We start from the raw sequence: 25,074 nt of genomic DNA on the forward strand, positions 1-25,074 counted from the left end.
CCACTATGCTTCTGTGGTTCAAAGGACTACTTGGTGGCTGTGCGTTGATGTGTCCGTGTGGGACGGAGAGATTGTCGAGCTGTGTGTCCGTATATTAATGCGTAAGAAAAAAGCAAATTCTTAAGCCGTGTAATCCCCCTGTTATAGTGCGAGGGGAAGCACTGAAGTTGGCGGGTCGTGCCAAAGTTTGGTGTTTTAAACGTTTGCTTGGCATCCTGAAAGGCAAACGGGTTCACAGTTTCTCTCTTTCCCATAAACTGTGTGTTTGTGTTGAAGATGTTTTCGTGTCTCCCGTTCAGACACCGATTTTTCTTTCGGCTTGTTTTATTGCTGGTGCAAACAACGGCTACAGGCCTGCAGGAACATTGATAGAGAGTTTGGGTGTGTGGGCCGTTGTGTCAGTGGAGCCTCCCTCCGGCAGTGTGTGTTAATTAAAGTAGCACATGTCAACCTTGAGAGAGGACTGATAACACTCAGCAGTGTTATGCTCATGGCTTTTGTAAGCATATTAATCTGTACACACAAATCTATGAGCACTTGACTTACACAGACACGTGCCGCATCACGTCGGTCCAGTCGTAATTGGTCGTTCCTGTTTGTATACTTTCCTCTGTTCATTTATGCACTAATGGATTCTGCTAATGAACGGGTGTTGCACCATAACACCTCTTGCTCCATTATCCGTGATAAAAGCTTCTCCAGCACGCTGCATTTAATCTAATCAGCTACGTTTTGTTTTCTGATTTTTCACTGAGGACAGTTATGGAGTTTGGGGTTTTATGGTTTCCGTACACAAATCTGTCCTCTTTCAGATTCTTTTGAGAAGGTAGAACCTCCGGTGTTCCCAACACGTCAGATCGCTGGTGATAACGGCCATCATATCCGGTTCCATGTGTGCAATAAACCGTGTGCCAGAATCCATGTTTTGTTCCTTCTGCAGAAGAAGAATCCATGATTAACGACTGGTGTTTTTGTGTGACACCAGACCGCATCAGACGCTCTAAATGTCGTTAAGGATAAAGAGCGATGGTCACACGTCAGGATATAAATGGTTGATGATTCAAGACAATCCATCCCGGTGCAGTGATAGCTATTTGAAATAAGGAAATGCATAAGAAACCCACATGTATTGATGCCCTTAATTGGGTTATGTTGTCATTCAAAGGGAACGTGAGCCGCAGTAATGAAGGGATAAGCAGGCCGCCTGTGCCACGTGTCAAAGCGCGATCCAGTTGTGTTTCGGTGCGGGTGCATTAGAGGACGTCCCTGAACCTGATCATATCTATTCTCTATGTGATTTCCTCTTGTCATCCAATACCTCAAATCTGAACCAAAATCAGCTGGTGAGATCACTCTGATCACAGTTGGTTGGGTAGCATACATAGTGAAGATGAATGGGGTAGTGTGTGTGTGTGTGTGTGTGTGTGTGTGTGATGCCTCTGTATCTCCGTGTGTAGTTGTGATGGTTGCTGCAGCTATATGTGTCTGATACAAATCTATACAGTCTGTGACAGCCAATATAAATCGTTTTATGAACATCTTTATCAGTCTGATGGGAGTTTTGGCACCGTGGCCCTGCTCGGGTCAGATTGTTACATCAGTGTGACAGCTCTGCGTTCTAACCAGCGAAGATACAGATCGACTTTATTACTTGCGGCCTCTAAAGCCCCATAAGCTTCTCGTATCGTAACAGTAATGTGGAAAATAATGATAAGGCTCCTCGTTATTTCACGGATTTGGTATATTGCAAGACGACTATAGGTCAGACATTTTTTATTGACGCGATGATGAAGAATATTTATTGCATCCCTGATTAGCACATAGTTGGTCTTGTTGCTTGTTTTGCCCCCCCCCCCCCCCCCCCATGTGAACCTCTTGGAGAACATCAACAAGTGCAATTGCTATTGTAAAGGTCCTCCCACTTTATCTAAATTAAAAATAAGAAAAAAGCAACAAAAAAAATGCCCATGTCACTGACAGTAACGGCTCCTCTCTTTATTCTCTTGGCGTTACCAGGAGTGACATTCTGATAATTACAATTCTCCTTCACCACTGCCGACCAAAACCGCTGTCATAACTAATGCATCGAAAGAGGGGGTGGAAGGGAAAAAGGGAGGGACAGGAGGAGGAGGAGAGAAAGGAGGGGAATAAAAGGTTGGTAGGATAAATATTTGAGGGAGACGAAGAGGGCAGGATAAAGTAGCGGATAGATACGCAGAAGAGATGGAGGGAACAGTCGGTGTCGACGCTGAAGGAGACATGCAAGAGGAAGGAAGTTGAGGCTGAACTTCAGTGTCTTCTACCAGATTCCCTCAGGGATTGGGCTGCTGGCAGGGGACTGCAGGTGGATTCGTGCTTACCTCTCTCCCTCTCCTTCCTTCCTCCCTAGTCCTCCCCGTGCCGCACCGGTTCTTGTTGCCATGGTAACACGGGGCGAGCACACAGAACGAGAGAGAGAGAGAGAGGGAGAGGGATAGAATTTTGACTGCTAAGGCCAACATACATCTAACTCTTTTTGTGTTCATTTCACCTTTTTGGTAAAATGATGCATTTTCCATCACCGCCAATGAAGCGATGCTACTTGCCTCAAACACTAGGTTTCACATCATGTGTTACAACTTACAGTTTAGTTACCTTCTACGGTCTGTTTGTGCACATGTCTGTATTTACGCTTATTTATTCCCCCTTGTCTCAAGAAGAGGACTCAAAAGGCCTCGAACGCGCTTTGTACTAAATCTCTTTGTGTAGGTTTCTTGTCCTTATTTGTTCAGTTTTAAAGCTGCCACAATATGCGCTTAATAATGGCACATAGCAAAAACAAAAAGGTCTGTCAATCGGGACGTGTGTGAATATGTACATTTACAGTACCCGTCAAAAGGGTCCAAAGGTTGAACAATCTAAACATCCAGCGGACCCATTGCCAACCCTCCGTGCTTAGCAGAAGGCACAGATAAGCGGGGAGGAGGCCGCTGCTCACTCTACATGAGCATGAAGGAGCACTCTATTGAACTATTTTGAAAGGCTGCCCGGCCTTGTTTATCCACACATCTTGTTTTGCTTTTGTCATTCCCTGCAGCATTCTCAAGAAGCCCCTTTGGTTGCCAGTAAAAGTCAGATATAAGTACATTTGTCTCTCGGGCGTGACAAGAATGAAGGAAAAATGTATTTTTAAAATCGGTGGTATAAAATAATCGCCAGGTGTTGAACGCTTGAAAATAGATGAAATATCGATCTTTTTATACGTAATCCCAAGATAATTGCCCTTTACTATACTTTTTCATTCATATTGCATACATTTTATTTATTTCTGCTGATGGAAAATGTAGTGGTGTCTTCCCAATGGAAAGGTTAAACATTCCAGCTGTCCACCATTTTGAAATAGACACACAAATATTTGAGGTCTAACAAGATCAGACAAAGTGGGAGATTTATTGCCTGGCTCCTTGGTCCTCAGAGCTCATTAGCCAGTGTCCTGTCTCTCTTCAGCTGTATCCGTTCTATTCTATTCATGACCCGCGTGTCGCACTGTTTCACCAACAAACAAGCGAGGCGCTTTCTTGTTAGGCAAATATTTCATTACCTTCCAACCCCGAGTTTATTTCTCACTGTCATCAGGCTGGTCAACAGCATTCTGATTGTAGCGCGAGTGTGTGTCCGCATACGCGAATAAATGAAAGAAATATTGCTTGTACACACACACACAAAGTACTTGCAGCATAATGATTAACCCTGTGAAGTGAGGGGGATAATTCCACGGTAATTAGTGTTCAGTTTAATCAGTTTTTATTTTTCTATGCTGTTGTTAGACGCAACAGACATAACAAAAGGAGGCTTGCATGCATCCCTCACTTGCTCGCCCCCTAATTACAAACATATCCAATTAATTACACACAAGTCCCGTTTTCATCTGTGTGCACAACGCGCTCGAGGACGAGAATGCCGAGCAGTGACACACACTAATACACAAAGAAGAAATGAATAATTAGTCACACGGTAGCGCCGTGCGCATTCACATTCACGGCACGGCTTTAGAGGGGTTGCTTGAGTCAAAAATGTTGGGCATTTATGACTGATGCTGATTCGGGTGTCAGCTAATGGTGGTACGACAAGGGATTGTGCACATACCGCATGTTGTGTGTGTGCCCCTGTGAGCGGTGAATTTCTCTTTGATTATTTAGTGTGTATAACTAGCGTAATGAGAGAGAGAGAGAGCCCCCCCCCTAAACCCATAGCATGTGTTCATGTGTATTAATCCACTAGTAGGTGGATTAATACACACCTGCTGTTTGATATCAAACAACTTGGCAGGACGGAGGAACCACCTGCACATCCTCTCTTTCACTCATTCAGAGCTTTTTTTCGGACAGATTCATGTCAGAAAGTAACATCATGCAAAGAATAACTGTAAGCGTGTGAGCATGTTATCCCCTCACCACATGTGCACATACAGTATATGTTTGCACGACCGATCAGACTATTTCAGGACTCTACCCAGGCAGTACCTATTTTTTTTTTTTTGGTCCAATGCATGCTTTTCTCTTGCAGTGGGCTCTCTCCCTGTGTCCCTGACACCCTTCGTTTCTGCTCCTTTCTATGAGGCGAAGTCCTCGAGGCCCTCTGTTTTTTTCAATTACCCACGGTGCAGAGAGGGAAGGGAGCTAGAGAAGGGGGCTATGCTGAGAAAAATGGAGAGAAGGCTAGCTGTCACGGAGCGTCCCCTCGGGGAGGCCGCCCAGGTAAAGCAGAGGTGTTTGTTCTTATTTAGCACCTGTGGCTGGCTGTGATTTAGCATGCTTTGGTTCTAGGGTGCCTGACCACATGCAACGGGTGTGTTGTTGAGGTAAACATGTGAGCAAAATAGAGGTGAGGGAATGGAAATGTGAAAGTGGAGAGTGTGAAATAAGGCGCTCTCACGGGGTCGTAAGTGGAGGAGGTCGTTGGGAGAGGAGGAAATGTGTAGTGTGCTTTTTGGCAAGAGGAGAGAATTGCGGAGGGAAGCGGTCGAATGTCTTATGGACACGACAACACAGAGGCTCGGTTGGCTGGCGTGGATGCTTGGCCCTTGAGTCTGAAGTCATTCAATGCATGCGTGAGAAAGATTGAGCCAGCTTGTCGAGCTCTAGTGACAGTAATGATTGTGTTCTATGCCCCTTGACACCCTCAGGTCATCGCATTGATCCCGGCCCTACACCATGGGCCTTTCTGCCCCCCGAGGCCAAGTGTCTCTGGCTGTGAAATGGTTCTCAGTCTCACCCTCTCAATGCCAAAACCACCGTGAAGAGTGCTTCAGCCCGTATCAATGACTCCTCTTCATGGACTGCTCCATTATAACCAATTCAATAGCCATGGCTGCATGCATTCACATCGGTAGCATTCTTTGGCTGCTCTAGTTCCTTCTTTTTTTTAAGCTCTTTATTCCTGACACATCAGTTCAAGGTTATTTGTGTTTTTGGCTGTTTTTTTCAAGGTTGATTATCCATGCATTCTTACATGTGTGGGTGTGGAGTCCCAAAGTGCCATTGTCCACTCCTTTTGCGTTTTGACCACCCTTCTGACCCCCTGTGATGATCGACGGGGCGTTTTGTCCAATGGAGAGAACCCTCCCCAGCTGTGACTGTATTTTGGTTTATCTTTTGGGATTTATGGATTGTCAAAAACTATAAAAGATTTGTCTCAGTCTAGATTTCATTGAGGTGTCGGAGGGTGCTTGCTCCCATGGAGGCGTGGGCCAGTACTTGCACATCCATGTGCTCACACACCTTTGATCTTTACACAAACCCCGAAAGACCTCAGACGCTGTCAAGGCCTGTGGCAGCCCAATGGCTTTCTGTCCATTCTCTCACCCCAGCGGCACTAGCTTTGTGCTCTTTTTTTTTTTTTAAAGCATCTGAATGACATCTGCTTGCATAGCCCCGGGTGGCTTTGGAACTATATGTCTTGGCCAATTTGCTGATATTGAATAAAATGGCACACACATGTCTAGTTGATTTTGATGCTAGTCGGTTTTTTGTTGTTACAGTTGGTGGAAGGTCTCCTGTGTGTAACATATAGATGTTGAGGGCATTTCACAGGGAATGCATATTTGTTCATACCGTCCCAGGCTGTTGGCTTTTCGTTAACTGATGTTCTTTGTCTTTTGTGAAAGTGATGTTGCAAGTAAAACATTAGCGACCTAATTTATTTCCCCCTGCTAGTTTAACCCTCACCCTTCTCTTGGCTGGTTTTGCGGATTTTTGAAAGGAAAATTGTCAGGCTTTTGCCCGGTAGTAAAATTAATATTTATATCAGCAGGTAATTAGTTTTTTTTTTCAATAGAGAGTTAATCCGCATGTGCCCTCTCTTTGTTATCGTGGTGGAAGCTTTGCAGGTAGGCCCATAGAAAAACCTAAATGACTCTTTTATTCAGGGAGTAGACCCACATGTCTGTGCGCACACACTCTTGTAAGACACCCACATCCCTCTCTCTCTCTCTCACACACACGCACACTCACCTCTCTCTCTCTCATTCACAGTACCGTATCTCACTCCATTTCTAGGTAAAATGGCTGTCCTGTATCAGAACAGTCCCTGAACCCTGTCCCCAGGTCAGTCTACCACACAGTTGGCTGAGGCAGAAGAAAGACCCTCTGGCCTTTGCCTCATTAAAATGGTAAAGAGCGGTAGGAGGGTAGGGAAGCTAATCCTTCCACCAGTCCCCTCTCAGAGCCCTCATCTCCTGGCCTGAGACCGGGCTTGCTAAAATACAGAGCCTCTGGGAGATGGAAATGATTGGGCTCAAATGGGACTGTTTAAGGTCCAGGAGGGAAATAAACGGGGGGGGGGGGGGGGGGTTAGGGGCTCTCGCGCTGTTTAAAATCAGTAGAGCAATCTACTTGTGTTTGTGGTCCAGTAGTAATGGATGCTGGGATGTTTCTATAGTACTAATGACATACACCTCTCCAATGGCCTAGATCACACTGTTTTCTTATTGGTCAACCACGTTTGTATTACAGAATGAGAAGTCACATCGCAGGAAAGCACATCACGTTAACTCGATGTCCCATTCGCATGAGGGATTTAAATGTTAATGGATACTGGAAATACCTAAACAGTAAATCATTTTTGTTATTTGACTTTGTTTGCCCCTCTACATACGGGAAACTTTCCTCAGAGGCCAGCGCAGACACGTCCGCCGTGTCACTCAATCACCCGCCGTGTAAGTTGCGGGGCTTGCAAAGCAGGAGGGAAGCAGGGACATTTTAATTTCCCCGAAGGCTGACGGTACACGAGCTCGCTGAGTAGTGACAACAATAATCCCTTTTACTATTTCCTCACTGTGGCAGCTGTTGAAAGAAATGCAGCCGTGTACTTTTTTGGTATTAATTGCATGTATTGATTGCACTTTAAACACGCAGCAACTTAATAACGCAGCAATTGATTGAATGCACAATTAGTTTTTACATAAACAGGTTTTTACCGGTAAAGAAGTATTAGTTTCCCCGTGAGTCCAACACACTCGGAAACAAAGGGAAAGCTGTAGAGAAAGCGGATGAGGTTGGTCGATGTACTTCCTCGACAGGTTGCGCCTGGAGACTTCCTGACAGATAACGACACGCCGCTTCCACCCATCGAGAGAGAGAGAGAGAGAGAGAGAGAGAAAGCATCTGCTTGTGTCCAAAGTTGAAGCACGAAGGTATCGACTCGAGCAATTCCATCAAAAATAGAAAACAAAAAAACCACAAGCGGTCACCTTGACCGCGGGAAGCGAGTGTGCATCGCCTCGTTATTTAGACGCGTGCCTCAGTAGCCTGAAGGAGGACACCAGGGGGATTGACCTCCAGCTCCCCGTGCTGCTGGCTCTCTCCGCTCCAGACAGTTCTTCACATTAATACTTGACATTTGCCATCGTTGACACGCACGTCTTCCAAGTTCATTACATGATGCACTATCTTGTTCTGCAAGCCCACTGAACCCTTATTGTCCGCGACCTTATTCTTGAGCCTTTGCAGAGTGCTGCTTTTCGAGCACAATGCAGTTGTTTCTCTTCATAATGACTTACTTGGCTGATCACAGCAATTTCACTTCCCCTCCACGGAAACTAGGAGCTTCCCCCCCGGAGCCTGACGGGACGAATTAGCCGCTCTGAATGCGGCTTTAGTGATAAATGCTTATCGCAAGGGTCTCGTCTTAGTCGGTCGATGTGTATGCTGTGCTGTTTTTTTTTTGTTTGTTTGCTGGATTTAGCATTTCCTATTTCAAATGCTGTAAGACTGTTGATCGCCTCATTCGCTCAGTCCTTCATGGAGCCTGCTCATCCGTCTCGAGTGTTTTCCGCATCTTCCCACGGAGGATGTGGACACCGAGGGCCCATTCAGACAACTAAAGCAAGACATGAGATGAGTCGTAGCGTTAAGCAACACATATGGTTAGTTTGGATTAGAAGAATTAGTATTCCTAATGGGTCATTTCCATTCTACTCTGTGTGGGGGTGGTAGATCCAAAGAAATTGTTAATACAATTCCATTTTGGAGTCTTGTTCTTGCCCTGAGGTATATACTTCTACTCTATTGCCTTGACTATAGTTACGATGCACCCAACAAACGGCACGTGGACTGGAAGTGAAGGCTGTGCCGTGGCATTCACTTTTTTATTTCGCATGTTTTGTTACGAGTGTCATCACTGAGCTCATCTTTTTGCCTGTCACGTCTGGCCTGACATACTGTGCTCTGCTTTACTATACAATGTTTTTATTTCAACAGTCTCGCAGACACACACACACACACACACACACACACACACACAGTCTATGCCTATGTGCTGACTGGCACTTGGCCAAGGCCATAGTCATAAGGCAGTGGACGACAGCAGTAAGATTAAAGGGTGTGGGAGTAGGGAGGAGGGTCAAAAGACTGGCAGGTCCGTAAATATCACATGCAGGGATGCCCATAATACTTCAGAGCAGCACATCATCACACAGCGCCGTCATAGAGGATAGACCAGGTACAACAAGGTCCGGATGTCGGGGGGGAGAGCACGTTCTGCACAATGCACAGGTCCGTTTACAAATCTGCCCGAGAAGAAGCCCATTTTGCTTGTTTTCAGTAATAATTTTGCTTCCAGTTTCTGCCATAACAAGTGCTTGAATAATTGATTGGCGGATTGACAATAAAAGGAATTGGCCGCAAATCTCTTTAATTATTTATTCATCACACAAAAACCCCCAGTCGCTGGTTTCAATGTTTTCAAATCATTGTGAAGTGATTTTCCAGTGTTAAAAACGTGCAAGGCAATTCTTTCTATTTCTCGAGATTTTACAGAACCAACCATTAATCAATTTTTTGCAAAAAATGTTTTAAAATGTGACTCATATTCCAGAAAGCAAGCTTATTCGTAGAAATCCGTAGGCGGATTCATGAAATGAATTTGTTGTGGCTATTTTTTGGGATTATTCTGATAAATATTGATAAAGGCACATGTTGGTTCTAAAACTTAATGTATGCCGTTATCTACACACACTGACACATCTACACTTATAAAGGTACAGGTACACAACGACACACACACACACATTGTTATTATTGCATTAACTAAACATTACTCACCCACTGACACAACCCACTTACAGCCACAAAGCACACGGACACTGAAGCAGAGCGATGCACAGCTGCAGGCCTCTCTGTAATCGAACCTGCACTGCTGTTTGTAAGCTGTCTGTGCAGGTATGAAGGCCGAAACACACTCAGGCACATTTTCTGTTGCCTTTTACGCTTTCACCCTCAGGGCTGCGTCCATTTCAGAGTCCTGTGGCCTGATGAGTGGTGCCGATCCAACTCATCTCCAGGTGTATCATCCAAAACGACGATTGAGAATCGACAAAGATCGATTCGCGTTGTTGTCCGTCGCTCAGACACTGTAATACATTTCATTTTTGTGCTCGTGTGTTTTCTCTGTGTTGCGTATGCACGCACATATTTGTCTGTCCCTTGTGAGGTGTGCTCTCAGCTCTGAGTGGGCGTTTCACAGCCAAGAGACCAGCGCGGAAATTTCCCATCAGCCAGTGCAGTGCAGGTTAAAACCACTTAATGCCCTGAAATCCATAGTTGCAGTAAAAACACAGGCTTCTTTCAGTCTCTCTCTCTCTCTCTCTACTACTGGCATCCTGTGCATTCCTCTCTCTCTTTCCCTCACCCTCTCTACCTGACTCCCTCGCTCCCCGTGTCTCCCCAGATGAATCGGAGCAGAGATGAAAAGCTTTCAGGAATGCTGGCAGACGGGCAGCGCTTTACAGTAATCTAACCTGGGGAAGATGAAAGCCAGCTGGGAGGCTGGGAATAAAGCTTGGAGGGAGGGGGCCGAGGGGACGGAGGAAGAGACCGATAGGATAGAATTTTGGGAAAGCAAGGAGCAGCGTGGCAGAGGAAAAAAGAAAAAAAAAGAAAAGCATTGCGAGGATGAGGGCAGAGTTCAACTCATCCGGGAGTGGTTTGGATCGGAGGAAGGAGAATATGGGTGTTTTTTTTGGTACAGCTGGCTTCAAATTGAAATCGTACTTGTGGTCGACCTCCACTCGTGTTTCTTGCTCTGTCGTACTTGCAGTCATGTCTCCAGGTGTCTCCACAAGCGGAGTGTGGTATCACAGCCAATAGAAATAATAATAGGAACAGAACTAAGACCCACCTTGCAATAAACTAGAATTATCACTTCATAATTTCTTAATTAACCTAATCACTTAATTTTGTCATCTGTTCTCCTGAGCAGCCACACAATTTTCTACCTACTTACTTAGTACTTGACTTGATAATATCACTCGATGAAAATCACAGCCTCTATTGTTTTTTTTACACAATTGCATGTTTTAAGTTGGCTATACTCTTTACTTTTTTACTACTTTTTTCTAGCGCGTACCATAGTCGGGGGATGAGGTGACAGGCGAATGAAAATGGAAGTGAAACAACGAGGTGCGAATGGAATGAAAACAGGCCATGAAAACGGGCTTCCACATTTGGCATTGTAATTACTGTAAGTCAGCGTGATTTGGAGAGGCTGACACATAGTGTAATTGTAGCTGTCATACAGACGACAGCAGCCCAACACAAACCCGCAGAGTTTAAATTTCAGATCCTCTTCAGTGGAACAAACTCAATTGCAACACTGCTGACTGAACACTGAAGTAGCATCAAGTGAACCACTGTTGTTACTCAAAATGTCTTTGGCAGGTGGAAGGGGGGGTTGCTCTCTGTGTGTGTGTGTGTGTGTGTGTGTGTTGGTGTTTGCTTCCCCTTTGGATCATCATGTAGGTGGAGCAGCCCTGTTGCTGCTGTGACAAATCCCGCGCTGCGCCCCTTGTACTTCCTGCGCAGAACGAGAGAAGCGCATCGCACCAAACCGCTTCCCCGCCTAATTGAAATTTTGAGGTATAAGAGGATTTCTGTACAGCGCGAGCCGACAGGCTCCATTCAACAAATATCCTCTTACGCTCCCGTCTCTCTCTCTCTCTCTCTCTGAGAAAGAATGAACTTTTATCTGTCTGCGAGTGTTACTGCAGCTTACACACGTTTGTGTCTGAATGTCCTCCAGTTGATTTGTCTCCGCTCCTCTCAATCTGTCCTCATTGTCTCTCCTTGTCCTTAAGGACCCCTCCGCTCCCACGGGGGCACTTGCTTTGCCTGTTTGCTCGTCACGCTTTGGAATGTCACATTGCGAAAGGGCAGACTAGAGAGACTGAACAAATGAATCGAGATAATATGACTTGAGAGGGAAGACGGCGAGGAGGAGAGATGGTGGAGGAAAAATGCACAAGAGGGAGAGTGGGAGTTAAAAAAAATAAGAGAGAATATGGTATTAGATAATGTCATAGGAGCAAAGGCAAATTCTCCAAACACACACACACGAGAGAAATAGTTAACAATATTAAAGTAATGTGTCCGACAGATTTGCATAAATATTGATCCAGGGTTACATTTTCGCACCGCCAAGTGTGTTTTCATCATTTCACACTTGCAACTAATAGTTTTTTTCCAGGTTTTGAGTGTGTAGAATTACACACACACACACACATGCAAAAATCGGTTTCGTTGGAACACGCTTTCATCCTCCTCTTTTTTTATTTGTTCCTCCGTCTTTTGCCGTAAGAAAACAAACCCCTCTGATCCACACATTGATTTATTACTGCGGGGAAGTTATTTGACTCCCACTGTGGATCATCATGCACTGAAACACTGCTTTGTGCTACAGCATAACGCATGGGCGTGAAACTCTAATGTGCTCCCTTGATGAAGAAGCGTTAATTTTAGAGCGAACCTCCTGTGGAGTCGGTGAAAAAGAAACCCGGCTAATACTTGTGACGTCTTCATTGCTAAACGAGATGAAAGGGGTTCTGAAAGTAATACAGAGAGAAAGGCCTTACTGAATCTTGTTTGGTAACAATTGTCTTGAGTCCTTTAATGCTCCAATGGAAATCAATTGGTATACATATTGCAACATGAAGCGATATATAACACCTGGTCCAAATAGCAGATCGAAGGGCCGGTCACGCTTCCTCTGGCTCCTGCGGCTGGAAATGAAAACATATCCCTCACGCGCAGCCTTTCGTTAAATACATCCTAACAACTTCCAGTGGACTTTGGCCTTCAGTGTGCTTGCTCTTTCCTCAGTCCTTCTCCATCTTCCCTCCAATGGCTTCCATTACTATTGCACACGCCTCGAGGGTTCACTGCCGCGTTGTTCCTTCGCTCTCTACGTCCTCCTCACGCTCGTTTGTTTTTTTTGGGGGGGTTTTCCCCCCGACCTCTTTGTCTCCCTCCCTTCTGTCCCCTGCTACACCAGCGACGCAATGTTTCACTTCACTGGGAAAGCAGGTATAATAGAGGGAGTGTGCCGGTGTTTAATAAAGGACTAAAGGCAGCGAGGAGAGATGAGAAGAAGAAACGGAGGCGCCCTTGGGGCTGCAAACAAGGGAATATACACAGGCTCATGCTGCTCATACTGTATGAGACTATAAGGAGGGAACACAGATATTCACACCTGCTTATCTCTGAGGAATAGGTTGTGAGGTGCTTCCCCCCCCCCCCCAATTTAATTAGAAACTTTGGTAGGAACCTCATAAATCACCGCAACATGAAAGTGGAAGGTAGGCAATGACGCTCCATTGTGTGCACGTTGGTAAACACACACACACACACACACACACACACACACACACACACACACACACACACACACACTGTGCACATGTGGGAAAAGGTAAGGTATTTCAAATGTTTTACCCAACGCAGGGCAGCGATATTGTTGTCCTGCCGAACGGCACCGGGGCGCAGAAAGGTCACAGCGAATGTGACCGTGTGCGCTGACCGTGTATACATATATAGCCCTGTGCACGTGTGTGTGTGTGTGTGTGTGTGTGTGTGTGTGTGTGTGTGGTTGTGGTTGCTGGAACTTGGGACAAGTGCTGGTGTCTCCAGAGTTATTCTGATGGCGGCGTGCGGTAACGGGATCCGGGGCGACGTCTGCTCTCAGACAGCGTCTGGCTCTCAGCTCCCACATCTATTATTCACACACCTGGGCGCACACACACACACTCACACACACTGCCCTCGCGTCGCACTCTTTGCCACATTTTCTATTACGAATTAGTGGCTGGATAGTAAAAGGCTCGGGCAGGCAAACCAGTCCCCCCCTCTGGAAAAAGGGGGGGAAAAAAGTTTTTCAAAGTCAGTCCTTGGCATGAGTTGATCTGAGGTCGTCACTAGGTCATTATCAGACCTAGACATCTCCTTTGGGGGTCAGGCCCTTCTCCACCACCACGGTCGTATAGGCTGCTGATTGAGTTTGCCCTGCTAAGATGAAAGAATGCCCCCCCCCCAGTTTTTGTGTTTTGAAACACAAGCTTACACAGAGATGCTCTTAGGTCACAGTGGGTGTGTGAGATGACCGATGATCAGAGTCTGTCAGCAGACCATGAAGCAGAGGGCTCCTGTTCATCTGACGATGAGAGCTGGAAACCTGTTCTGATCAGAGGATGTGATGAGGATGGTGATAAGGACGGTGCTCTTTTTGCCCATCGAATGGGGACAGAATTAATACTGACCTTTGGTGATTGACAGTTAAGGAAGCAGGATGTAGTCTAACTAATGATGTTCAGTGGAAGACTAGTGTTCTGATAAACTTCAACTGGTGGTCAGTAATTTAAAGAAAACAGAAACATGTAGAAATCTGTACATTATATTGTGCATATTTTTTGCAGGAGAAAAGGACGGTTTATTGTATGCATGCAAAATGTTGACAATAAATAATAAATAAATAAATAATACAGGGACAAGAGTGTAGGGGGTAGATATTTCTTTCCATCTTCCCAGAGCCAGCCACATCTTTCTTACTCTGCCAAATGCCTTCCTGCATGCTCCACACACACACACACACACACACACCGTCTTAATAATCTAAATGCGATTGTACACAACAAGCTGTATTAATAATATTCAACAAGCTGAAGTTTGGCGGCGAAATCTTAAATGAGAAGCATCCGCAGCGCTTGTTTTTTGGAGCACTGGTGGGACGCCTGAAGGGGCGATGGCTGATTTGGTGCCCTCACTACTGCGGGCAGTATGTTGACTTCATTAATGGCTCCCAAAGCCTTTGTAGCTCTCACACAGTGGCCTCTGGTCACATAATATAATGGGGTGCACACAGCTCTGTTTCCTTGCCACCGGGTTGCACCACTAATAGAGACACAGGTGGTGACGTGCGCTCACATTATGCCGTTCCCCCTCCGTGGGGTCCTTGAAGGCCGGCTAGCGGCTGCAGCAGCAGCAGCAGCGGCAGCAGCAGAGGGCTGAGCAGCAGCTCCCATCACTGCAGAAAAAACGGTAAAAGAAAGGAAAGACAGCGGAGGAAATAATTGGTTTGAAAGAGAAATGTGCGTAAGGGTTTTTCTCAGGCGGGCCAGGTATTTGTCGGCGCTAAATGAGGTCTCTCAGGGGATCGCTACCTGTCGCCTCGAAGACCCCGCTGTGGCTCTAATGAGACAGCGATAGAGGACGTGCAAGGGAGAGGACGGAGGGAAAGAAGGATGGGGAACAGAGGGGTTGTGTAGAGAGAAATGGGCTCTGATGTCCTCTCCGTACTGTAAACTTAATGGGGGTAGGGGGGGGGGGGGGGGGGGGTGTGTATTGTGAGACTGAAAAATGGCGGGACTAAGGAATTGATGGACAAAGATATCAGGACCATGACAACAAAAGGAAAAAGTAAGAGATGCAGCTGCTGTTGAATAAGGAAGCGAAGAGGGACAATTGTCCAGATATGGACGATTTGTTGTTGTCCACTCTGCAAATTGAAAAGATTTTGTTTTATTGAACTTCCTCTCCACTTCCACATAGATTACCAGGCCCTGTTCCTTGTTAATTTACCAACAAGGATTTCAGGAAGAAATTGAAAGAATAAACCCATCAAGTCCGTCAGGCTTTTTATTTCCGCTCACATCTGATGGTAGAGACACATTTTGCATTTAGAAATGTGCAAGAAGTACCATAAAAAACAGAGCCAATGAATGGGAGACAACATAAGAAATAGCTTTTATTGTTCTTTCCAAGGAAGAATATGGTGTGCAACAAACATTTTCAAATGAAGGAGTAAATTTAGAAAAAGTTGTTAAAAGTAAAGTGGTCAAAAATGTTCTCAAGACGGAACCAGGTGTGAGCTCGCCTGTGTTTTACTCAACCTCCTGACTCACAGGTTCAGACAGAATGGGTGAGGAGGGGGAGAGAAGAGAGAAGGAGATAGGTGAAAAAAGTCCAAAAGCAATAGCGGCACAGAAATGAGCAACAAAAGCTAAGCTGTGAGCCCCCTGCCTGGACACAGTGCTCTCGGGCGGCACAGCAGTGAAGGGATGATAGCGGGGAGACCTGTCACTCACCCTTTGAAGCCATGGGGGAGATTGAGGGAGGAAAGGAGAGGCAGGGCCAGGAATGAGTTGGGAAGCCTCCAGACACTTGTCCCCTTTTCACGTCTCAACACCATCATCCCTCAAAATAACAATCTTGTCCTTCTCTTCCGCCTCTCTCCTATCTCTCGGCAGGGGTTGAGGTTAGATTAGTAGGCCGCGTGGAGCTGCGGGGCGAGCGGGTACCACACCTTTTAATGCCACGGCGGTCCGTCACTGAGCCGGGGGTCCCCCGGAGGCTCAGTTTGCCCTCCTGTGAGATCCCAGATTTGAGGTTTGCGGAGGTCCCGAAAGCAGCAAACAAAACCCATTAAAGCGCCTGTATGCTTCGCTCACTCACAAAAACGTGTCCGAGTTGCACTTTCCTCTCTCCTCCTTTAGTTGCTTTGTTTTGCTGTTGCTTTGACGCAGTCGCGTCCAGGCCGCCGGCTAATTAGTCCCAGTCATCTCATAGCACCCGCCTTGTGGAATTCTTTCCGGTTTCCTTTAACCTCCTGTTCCTTGACAACCTGCACGGAGGATTAACCCCTCAATGAAAGCAGACCTGCCGATGCGAGGAGTCCATCTACCCGCTAACAATGACAGTCCGCAGATTTGCACGCACAAAAAGCGCCGTGCCTCAGATTGCAGGCATCGGGGGCGTTGCATTAATTAAAATCTCGCTGTACAGGAGATACGCCTAATCTACGACATAAAACGGAGAGTTCTCAATTAAAGCACAGAATGTGTTCCGTTCCACACTGTGGGTTTTTTACGGTGCTCACACATACTCATACTATGCAGGGAGAAGTCGAGCCGGAAGGGAGGGGTGATATTTGAAGTGCTTTGATGAACTGAAAGAATGTTTTACTTACCATTAAAAGATGGCAGTAAAGCGTTGGGTTCATGTGGTAGCTTTGGATAAGTGCAAGATGTCTTCTTTATTGCCATTAAAAACACACAAAAAAAAAAACCTATGCCAAAAGACAATCACTCAAGTGTCACTATCAGTGCTCCGTTGAGGAGCTGCATATCTTTAGTGTTCGTCTGTTATGGTTCCTCATAAATCTGCGGTGAGTAGCGAATCCTAGGTGATTTTCTGTAATACCACACGTCCAGAATGGCATCTCTTATTAGCTCGTTAATACCCAGAGATTGATGTCAAATCCCCCCCCATCCCTAGTCTCCCACCACTCCATCCCGCCTAAAGCTATATGTTTTTGGCATTGAACGTGGCAGTGGGTTCGTCCTGGCATTGATTGACACTGGGAGAAGGATCCAGTCTGCCTCCTAACACCCCCCCCCCCCCCCCCCCCTCTTTTTTTTCCTGTCTGCCATATGTTTCAGTGAGCTGGACAGATTTGCCCAATCAGACAGCCACCGTTGTATCGCTGTCGGCACGAGGAGAGCGCGCGGAGAGACACGTCGGCATTATGTAGTGACGATGCCTTTTCTCCGTATCTCTTTCACAGTGAATGTTCTTCTCAGTTGTCACCGTGTGGCTGGCTTGTCCCTCTCATTGCGTGTCCCGCCTCGCCCGGATGAATACACTGCTGTGGTTTGACAAAGAGCGGCTGAAACCGGAGCAGCGTGTGGCGGATCGGGTTTCAGCGGCATTTGGCATGTGGCTGTGCGCTGTTGAGGCTTCAAATAGTTTTTGATTGATATCTTGAGCAGATAGGGACCCGAGGGCTTACACAGGGAGACCCCAGGAGACCCCAGGAGACCCTTGTGTGCACGTTTGGCTTGATGAAATCACAAAGTAGTGATGCCATTTAAAAAAAAAAAAATCTTAAATCAAGCCACCACCGCTCAAAGCATCTCAATTTACCCACTTATTTGAAAATAGAAATGAATATGAATGAAATGCATTTAAACCACATATTAGTTTTGCAAGATCTAATAGATCGTACAACATGATAGATCGTTGTTTGCAGTTAAACATTAAGCGCAGCTCCTTAGTATTGAAGTGGAAAAATAACCTTCTTTGAATCATTTTGGGGACAATGCAATGCTCATCATGCGCACATCCAGCAGACAGTTTTCTTTTTTGGGGGGGGGGGCTGCAGAAGGGCAAATCAGGGATTTGATGGAATTCCACACACAAATGTTGTGGTAATTTGAGTTTCCCAGCATGCTGTGTGACTTTGGACGACATTCCGCTCCAGCCCGCTCACCTCACTGTGGTTGGTGCGGCCTTTTTCGGACCACAGCGATGCTGCAGTCAGCAGCTTCCACCGGCAGCATGTGGGTCATGGTGCGTTAGTGCAGGTGCCATGCTTAGCAGACTGCAACTCTGTGTGACTGGCAACCATTCAGTTATTGTGCATTTCCAGAAGAATACGGTCAATATGCTATTTCCCCAATGTGGTTCTGTCCAGATCAGGGTTGGTTTGACTCTTTTTCCCTGCTCGGCTACACATAGACAGCAGTATTTTTCATGTTTAGGGTTGATCAGACTGACTGAAAATCCATTTCATCACTTGATGGAAAGTAGTTTCCGCATCAGTTCTCATATAAAATGAATACAAGTGCTTGGATGTGTAACGGTACAAAAAAAAAAAGGGGGAAAATATGATGAGCAATTAATGCAAAGGTCCTGCAGGTTCTGGAGGAAAGTCCAACTCCACCTGCTTCGATACTAATTCCTTGCAGGATCCGAGGAAGTCCGGGCCCATTTCCGTGGTGCACAGTGCCAACACCAGGAAACGGAGAGAGGGCACTCCTGTGGTTCTCACACCGGAATGGCTTCCCTTTCTGTATCGCACCTTCTGCTAGAGGTTAGCCGCATGGACAGAGGGAGAGGGAGTCCCTTATTTATCCTTCGACATACTAAAAGCAGAATTACCATCTGCGCATGGCGTCACTTTTTGTTGTTTTCTGAGCCGAACCACTAAAACTGTTATTTAACTCATCAGCATTCAGTGTCGGCGCTGCCGTCACATTGTGTTCCACTTCAACGGTCTAATTAGCTTAAAAGCCACTGCGTGAATGCTATTTGCTCTGAGTGTTTGTGTCTCCACCGCAGTTGAGATCACATCCAGTGCCACAGTCTTTATTTCTCTCCTCAGTGATTGTGTTGTGCAGTTACATCCCACCGCCACTAGGCGGCTGCAGTTCATGGCCAGCGTGGTCGATTTATGGAGGGCGAGGATTTCCTCTGTATGATCTGAGGTGTAACAAGGGTTTTCTTTTTTTCCCCCCACAGATGCACCCACTTACGCGCACACAGCCATGTTTACTACACACATTCTGCAGGGCTGGAGAAGTGAGTCAGTGAGTCAAAAGCACCAGCAACTCCTGCCGCCCTCCCCAGAGTATCCAACATTACCATAAGAGTAGACCCAGCCAGACAGCCTGTGCGTTCTGGTGTGTGTTTGAGAGTGTAATTGTGAGAGAAAGTGCCAATGTTTTATTTTTTTTACATGCAATAGCCCGTGTGAACACAACGCTTTTATTTGCATGTGCGCATTAATGTGACGCGCAATGCATCTTCCCACCTTCCCACCACTCAGAGGCTAATCAAAGTCTGTCTGCCAGTGAATGTCTATTGTATAGTGCTAATGTGATAGCAGAGATTAGCATTGTAATCCATTTAGCATAGACCAGCTAATCCACTTTATTACTGTTGAAAAGAAATCAGATAATATTGGCTAGCACCACTGTAGCTGCCTTAATGATTTTAAGCTGATGAAAAATTACTGTAAAATATATTAATAATTACTGCAGCTGACTATGAAACTCGGATTAGTTGTTTTATTAAAACAGGGAATTAAGGTATTGCTCGTGTTTGTGTCGGTAGATGCTGTGTTTTTGTATTAAAAAATAATGCAACAGCTGTTTAATTCTATAAAGTCTTCTGCAAGCCCAGGATGACACTGCTGTGTTAATTGAAAGATAAAGAATACAGGGTGAAACTGCTATTAAATACTTTTGCCAATTAGTGTCCAAATAGGTCCACTGGACTTTGAATTTAGTGTTCTCCCTCGCGTGTTTTCCTCCGGTCCCAGTGAGCCTGCGTTGCTCGCTTGCGGACGTGCCGTGCGATCCCCGGTGGCCCATTTGTTTTGTTGGTGGTCAGAAGGTGGGATAATACCCCCCCCCCCCCCCCCCCCCTGGAAGCCCCCCCCTCCGCTCCCTAGTCAATATGGATCCGTCCCAACACAATAAAACTCTATATTCGGCCTTTGCCGTTGGCTCTGTGCCCTGTAACTGTGCTCGGTAATTGACACTTGCTTCATTTACAGCGGCGGTGATCTGAAACACACACGTTTACATGCAAAACGCATGCTGCGTTCAGGGCCCCGTGCGCACCGCGCCTCCAATGAGCTCACCCGAGCGTGCGCATGAGATAACCCCACCTGCAGGAACCGCTACTCTCTCTTTTCTGCCTTTCTCCCGTTCGCCTTCTGTTCTTTTCTTTGCAACTGACCAGAGAGCATACAATGGTTCCCGGAGAAAGTGTGTGAGGCTTTGATACGCAGACTTCGGGTCCTTGGAGATCGGGATCACAAGCCAAGCAGGAGGCAGAGCGAGCGAGAGAGAGAGAGAGAGAGAGAGAGAGAACAACGGAGAGCTAAAGCAGGAGGGGACGAGTCGGGTGAAATCAGGGTGAAAGATGGTGCCTGTTCAAAGAAATGTCATGTTGTGAAACTGGATATCGGTGGAAGCAGCGGGGGTAGAGCAGAAGGACCACAGCACCCTGTGCACTCGGGTTTCTGTCTCTTCTGTGAAATAGTTAACGCTGAGCGGCGGATGGTTTTGGATTGGTTTATGTTACAGTCAGGGATAAAGTTGTGCCATTCACTAAAGACTGTTTTCTTTGATTCTAGTTGCTGTTACAGTCGTCCTTTATGTACGGCACACCTAAGCGCGTTTTCTCTTAAAATATCTGGATTTGACTCTTTTCGGTTTGTAACCATAATTCTTGCAAAGTAAGACTGAGATGTTTGGTCCCTATGAAAAGCCCTTTTTTGTTTTTAATAGGTCCAGCCCCGATTTACTACAGGGTTTAGTCCATAAACTTCCAGTAGCTAAGCCTTTTATGACCTTTTAACGAGCTTTATTAATAATGAATTCCTCATAAAGTGACTCACCTGCCTCACCCCCCCCCCCCCCCCCCTCCCGACCATCTGCTTTCTGTCCAATTATCTCCCCTTCTTTGTGCCTGTCCTGTTACCCACAAACCCTCAAGTGCTGGAGAGCGCACGGAGCTACCAGGAGTCATCACAACTGTAACACGTCTTGCTTCACACCTGTCTGCGTGCGTGCGTGCGCGTGTGTGTGTGTGTGTGTGTATTCTACTGGTTTTGTGTGTTAGTGGGAAACTACAGCGAAAGGAGCAGATTTTGAAAGGATCATTTGGAGCACACCCCGCGCGTGTGTTTGTGTGTGACGACGTAAGCAGATGTTCGGGCCCCGCCGTCACAGCGCCGAGCGTGCGTGGGGACAGTTCTGTGCATTTTCTGCTGAGTAAACACACCTCGGGGCTCACAAAGCACACCTCCAACGCAGATGCCGTATTACGGTGATCACTTTTGGAGGTCTGAAACGTTGAGCCTCTCAGGTGCAGCAGAGTGAGCCATGATGCGTGAGAATATCCGAAGGCTATGAGTTGGTTGACAGGCAATTCTGTCAATAATTGTTTCCAAAAGTACCTTTTTACTGATACCCCGGTGCCTAATTACACACTGTTTTGTCCTAAATGAGAATTTGTTAAATGGGCAAGTCCTTTTTTGTGAAAGGCAACATCACTCATCCTCACTTTGCCTCTGTTTTAACATCCGTCATTCTTTAAACACACTTACCGTGTCTCGTGGTTTACTCTTTAATTACTACAGCTGCTTCTAGGACGAAGATGGTTGTTTTAGATGTTTTCTTCTCTTAAATCACAAAGTTTTAAATTGTCTTTGCGCTTGAGTTCCATCAGTAATAACGGTTGTGAAAATATACTTTATTCAACATTTTAAATGTTTTTCTTGTAATACGTGTGAATCAATGTGAGCACCGCCGTGGTGATGCACTCATTTTAATATATGCGTCTTTGTTTTTCCAGATCCGGGTAGACGGCTCCTCTCGTGCCCAGCAGTACGAGACTGTGCAGGCGGTGGAGAATGGACCCGTCCTCAGAGACATGGCCTTCTCTTCGGACCACCACTACCTCTATGTTATGTCTGAGACCCAGGTTAGACCCACACACACTGACATACTCATCAAAAGTTCCCCCTGGTGAGTTTATATCATAACCACTGGCATTTATCATTTTCTCATGTCACAGGGTACAATAACCTTTGGTGTAGCTGTGGAGGATTTCATTACAGCCTTGCTGGAGGAGAGAGAAGGATTAGGTCGACCGTTGGTCTTTTTATAGAAACGCACTGAGGGGAGAGCTGGAATGAATAAATGCATTGGATTATAGGGAGAGTGGTCTGAGTCCACGTGTGTGTGTGTGTGTGTGTGTGTGTAGGTGCACCGATTCACACGCACCCACTATCTCTCTTAGTACCTTTGATAACACGGAATGTGGAGCGAAATAGCAGCACTCTGTGTAATGGCCACAGACACAGAGAGTTGGCGAACACCTCTATCACAGGCGAAGCCCCGCTCAAATGGCTCCACAGAGAGTCCGTAAACACACGCGACTTTCCCTGTCAATTCGTACACACACACGCTAAAAAGCGCGTGCAAACATTATATGCAACACATGTACAGCAGGCAACGCAAGCCGAGGGACGTCATCTATGAGGGGGGCCAATTGGGTTTAATGATTAAAAACACACATTTTAAATAAAGAAGAACGAAAACAAAGCTGTCGGGGTACAAACCGAAAAGTTGAAAAGCCCTGAACTAATAAAATCGGGAGCCGGAGAAGTGTTTGAACTTCAAACACAGACTTCTTCCCATTTAGCAAAAGCCCAATTGTTTCATCAAGCACCGCTCAAGGGACGGTGAGGTAATCGTTAAAGCCAAATCAGACCACCAGTTAAATAATCCATTGTGGCGCTTTCTCTCTTCAGTTCAGCATGTCCCCGTTTATCGGTTATCATTCATGAGTGCGGCTGTTAGAAATAAGTTGAGTTGAGATAATGTGCATATCATTCCGCCCTCTCCCTTGCCTTTTATCTCCTGCCACGGGTGATCACAGAAGGCCACTGCTGTTTGGTTGGCAGCGATAGCCTAGTGGCCTCTGTATATTGTCTGCAGCGGATAACTGGCTCCATCGGAGGGTCGGTGTTTCCTGACGCGCGGCGCACTTTGTTTGCGTGGACGAGCGTAACTACGGAGAAGATTTTAATGGCCCGGATTGTCCAGATAACACTTTAAATATCAGACACACAGTGAGTAGAAGGTGCCCTTTTCAAAGGCGGCACTCGCCGCCTCGCCGGAGGTCTCAGTGGGCAGGGAAGGAAGGAAGGAAGGAAGGTAGGAAGGGAGGGTGGGAGGGTGGGAGGGAGGACACAAGTTAGCAGAATGAAGCACATTTAATATGCTACTTTGTCATGGTATCCACTTTCAATTCCACTTTTGTGTAAATCTGTTAATCGGGAAAGTTGTTTTATTCTCTTTTGGATGTAATTGGGCTTCCAGGATATATTATGGAATGAATTATTGAGAATACTTCATTTACATTTCTTCCCATTATGTTGGATTCCTTTTTGTCTCGCTATTAGAGCCAACGTTGTGTTACGCATTTAGCATTTTTAATTTTCATGCTAATTATCTCATATTGAAAACAGATGTGTGTGTGTGTGTGTGTGGTGTTAGTCCTTCATAATAATAAGTCTATTAGCCTAGTTAGAGGGCTGACCTCCACTAACTGTTGAACATTTGGGATTTAACACAAATATAAAAAGTTGTTAAAGAACACACACTCACAGAAACACGCACTCATTTATTGCAGAAGGGTTTATTGAACATAAATAAATAAAATTGAATACATGAATAAATGCAATTTGAAATATTAATTCTACCAATGAATTCAAACCCTTTTATAATGAATGTTTGTTTATAGATCAGAACATTTCAACTAGATTCCTACGATATTGAATTCATTACCAATATTTGATCATCAATACAACAATAGCGCTCACCGTTTATCAGTTACGTCTTAGCTGTAGCTCCAACACACGGCTTTATTACCAGCAGCACTGCCTGGCTTACTGTTCAACACAGCAATGTTTGCAAGTGTCTGCAATCACTCAAGGAGATGTGTGCAAATTGCTTCATCTAAAATTTAGAGAACAATATTTTGGCATCGCAGGTTTGTTCTCACAGCCTTCCCTCCAGCAAGTTGATCATCGGAGGTTTCCCTGCAAACTAGAAAGTGATTCATACCCTGTCCCGCTGTTGCCTCGAGTCAAAACAAGTTTTATTAAATGTCAAAGAGGGTCACAGCATGTGCTAGAAAACAAATTGATAAAGGTACTACCCATGTTCCTCACATTAGATTAACAATCGATTAGTGTGATTTTGAACTTCTCTTGTCGACCTCACCCAGCCAAAGTTCAAAGGTCATGTCGTGGTCATCCGTACATGCGTGCGCTTTGAATAACTGCTTAATCGGGGTGGAGCTCCACAGCAACACAGCTTGCACAGCTTGCACGTGCACACGCACCCGTTTCCCGGCGGAGGCGAACGCTATTAAAGCAGCATTCGAGCCGGTCGATGGCAGAAAGGCCACCTGCTGTTTCCCGGGGCCCGGGACTCAGAACGCTCAGAGAGAGAGAGGGATGGGTGTAACAAGGGAGAAACGCAGAAAGAAAGGGAAACGCACTATAGAAAGATGGGGGGGGGGTGGGGGGGGCACCGCAACAGGAGGCTGAGAGCAAAGTGGGTCGATGGACCAAGACGGACCTCCTCTGGTTCCCGGCTGCTCGGAGATTCCAGCGCAGGGCCGCGAGGGTCAGACTGTGATGTGGGAGAGCAGACGAGGAGGAGGAGAAAGGATGCTATTGAGTAAAAGCACGTGGCCGTCTACATGACACAAACCTGTGCTGAATTGTTCGATTTTTTTTTTGTCGCCATTGGGTTGTTTCGAATGTAGTATACTTAATATTTGGAGAGATAGTCTGTCCATGTTTGTGGCAACATGCGTCGGGGTGCAGTTTTGAAGCCTTTTTGCTCTGTGTTTGTGTGTCTGTGGAAAGGTTTTGTGATCAGCATAGCATCCCGACCATGCA

General features: G+C 46.0%; 1 protein-coding gene across 1 annotated transcript in view; it reads left to right on the forward strand.

The window, feature by feature from the left end:
- plxna4 (plexin A4) overlaps positions 1–25,074 on the forward strand; it is a 177,996-nt gene that overhangs the window by 81,728 nt on the left and 71,194 nt on the right. The window contains 1 exon segment of the mRNA XM_037459730.2: positions 21,951–22,079. Coding sequence (XP_037315627.1) covers positions 21,951–22,079 — 129 coding nt within the window.

Source organism: Pungitius pungitius, chromosome 2 (assembly GCF_949316345.1).
Source record: "Pungitius pungitius chromosome 2, fPunPun2.1, whole genome shotgun sequence".
NCBI lineage: Eukaryota > Metazoa > Chordata > Actinopteri > Perciformes > Gasterosteidae > Pungitius > Pungitius pungitius.